Below are 2,769 nucleotides of genomic sequence, written 5' to 3'. Positions count from 1 at the left end.
TAACACTTCATAGTGATGTTACGCATGCAGGTATATGCTAAAGCTTAAGGACAAGTTGGACTGAGACAAACAGTGAATGAAAAAGTTATGATGTTGTGCAACATGTAACAGGGGAGCGCCCCTATAAAAAATTGTATCTATATTTGACCATTTTTAAGAACATGCACAAAATAGGGATGCCACGTTTAAAGTGGTATTTTTTTGTAACAATGTTAACACTTCATAGTGATGTTATACATGCAGGTATATGCTAAAGCTTAAGGACAAGTTGGACTGAGACAAACAGTGAATGAAAAAGTTATGATGTTGTGCAACATGTAACAGACATGATTCAAGTACAGATAAATATATGACAAGAGCTAGCCTGGGAATGGAGGGCGTCCTCAGTTGTCAAAGATTTGGAGCACAGCGTTGACTATATGCTGGGCACTGATGCCGTACTTGTCCAGCAGTTCCTGGGGCCTTCCACTGCGGGGCACCTCAGTCACAGCCAGACGCGTCACCACAATGTCAGGCTCCTCACCCACCACAGCCAGGACCGCTTCACCAAGACCACCCTCTTTGTAATGGTCTTCCACTGTAATTATCTTTCCCCCTGTAACCCTGGCACTGGCCAAGATGGTGTCAGCATCCAGTGGCTTGATGGTGAATGGGTCAATGACTCTGATATTCTTTCCCTCTGTAGCCAGGGTATCAGCAGCTGCGAGGGCTTCGTGTAGAGTCACACCAGCTCCGATCACAGTCACTTGGTCACTGTCAGACTGACGCACCACCTTGGCCAAGCCCACTTCAAACTTCTCATCCGGGGAGTAGATGATGTTGGTGTCTGGTCTACTCGTACGGATGAAACAGATTCCCTTGGTGTTCGCTGCCAGCTCTACAGCTCTCTCTGTGGACACTGCATCACTGGGATAGAACACGGTACAGTTTGGGATGGCACGGAACATCGCCAGGTCCTCCAGAGCCATTTGGGAGGGGCCATCCTCACCAATGGAGACACCACAGTGGGAGCCCACTAGGTTGACATTGGACTGAGAGATGGCTCCCATTCTAATCTGGTCATAGGCTCTGGACAAGAAGGCTGCAAAGGTGCTAGCAAAAGCAACCATGCGATCACGGGTGGCACAGCCAATAGCCACACTGACCATGTTCTGCTCAGCAATGAAGCACTCGATGAATCGGTCGGGAAAGTCCTTCTTGAAGGTCTCAGAGAAGGTGGAGTTTTTGGTGTCCCCGTCCAGGGCCACCACCCGTTGGCTTGACTTGCCCAATTTTGCCAGGGCAATGCCATATGCCCGCCTTGTTGCCATCTTTTCATCCTTCTTGTAGGCTGGGGGTTCATGTAGGTTAATGGCAGTGAGGTCTGCAGGAGCTGTGTCCTCATTGGGCAACTCAGGCTTGAGTGTGATGTTTGGGACCTGGATCTGATCCTCCATGTCATTCAGCAGGTCATCCACACAGTCTTTGGGGATGGGCTTCCCGTGCCAGTTGTCCATGTCCTCAATGTTTTTGAGTCCTTTGCCCTTGAATGTCTTTGCAACAATGCAGGTAGGCTTTTCCTTAACCTGCTTGGCTTGCCAGAAAGCCTCACACAGCTCCTCTACATCATGGCCATCCACAACATATGTGTTCCATCCAAAAGCTTCACAACGCTTGCGGTAGGTGTCCATGTTATGCTGCAGAGGTGTAGCCTCACTCTGGCCCAGCCGGTTGACATCAATGATGGCCACCATGTTGTCCAGCTTGTAGTAGGAAGCAAAGGCCATGGCCTCCCATACAGAGCCCTCTGAACACTCCCCATCACCCATCAGGCAGTACACACGGTAACTAGATTTGTCAAAGTATTTCCCAGTGTAGGCCATCCCACATGCAGCTCCAAGACCCTGTCCCAGGGAGCCTGTAGCCACATCGGCAAAGGCCAGTCTAGGTGTTGGGTGCCCTTCCAGGTCAGACTCAAGCTTGCGCAGGTTGAGCAGGTCGGCCTCTTTCACATAACCTGCCTCAGCCCACGCTCCATAGAGGATTGGTGCAGCGTGACCCTTTGACATGACAAAGCGGTCATTACATTGGTTTCGAGGGTCATTGGATTTGTAGCGCATAGTGTAGAAAAACAGGGTAGACATGAGCTCTGCTGCACTGCAACATGAGGTGGGGTGACCAGAGTTTGAGGCGCATGTCGCTTTGATGGAGTGAATCCTTAGCTTGTTAGCGATGTCCTTTAACCCCTGAATAATGTTTCCATCTGGTTTAATGTAACTCGCCATGGTCTTCGATCTAGGGTTGTTATCTGTATTTGAAAAGTTAAAATCTAAGGGTAGTTGAATTACTGTGTTAGTTTTCTTGCATGTATTACGTAATTTGAACAGTCTGTCCACCAATGCATGACGTAGATTATGCCTCTCAGTCAATCGCGTTAGGTCACTCACGTATACGATAACTGTATATGGCTTTGCCTGACATAGTCTAAAAACGAATCATTGCCTCAACACGCATGTGTAGTAGCTGTTATCAGTGCCGTGGGTACAATGATGGCAGTATTCCATTGTCACAGTATTTGTCACAGTATTTGGGGTACAGTCTATTACGTCAGTCATGTGGTAGACTATGACTGACACACCAATTTGGGCAAATTCAGGGATCCATATATGGGGATAAAGTGACAAAGACAATAGACAACACAGACAGAGTATCTTCTCTCTGTGCCACTTGTGTTTTCTCCTCGATTAAAACAACATAACAAACTACCTTTATGAAATGCAACAAAGAGCT

The 2,769-nt window shown here is 47.9% G+C and overlaps 1 protein-coding gene across 1 annotated transcript; it reads right to left on the bottom strand.

The window, feature by feature from the left end:
• Positions 1–383: 383 nt before the first annotated feature.
• Positions 384–2,264, bottom strand: LOC306937523 (transketolase-like protein 2; the record flags this gene model as incomplete). The annotated part of the gene is made up of 1 exon (XM_079521355.1): positions 384–2,264. The coding sequence occupies one exon, from the start codon at positions 2,262–2,264 to the stop codon at positions 384–386; it is 1,881 nt and encodes a 626-aa protein (XP_079377481.1).
• Positions 2,265–2,769: the final 505 nt, after the last annotated feature.

Source organism: Electrona antarctica, assembly GCF_951216825.1.
Source record: "Electrona antarctica genome assembly, chromosome: 14".
In the NCBI taxonomy this organism is placed as follows: domain Eukaryota; kingdom Metazoa; phylum Chordata; class Actinopteri; order Myctophiformes; family Myctophidae; genus Electrona; species Electrona antarctica.
Note: the sequence above shows the minus strand (reverse complement) of the source record. Positions and strands in the feature narration are given on the sequence as shown.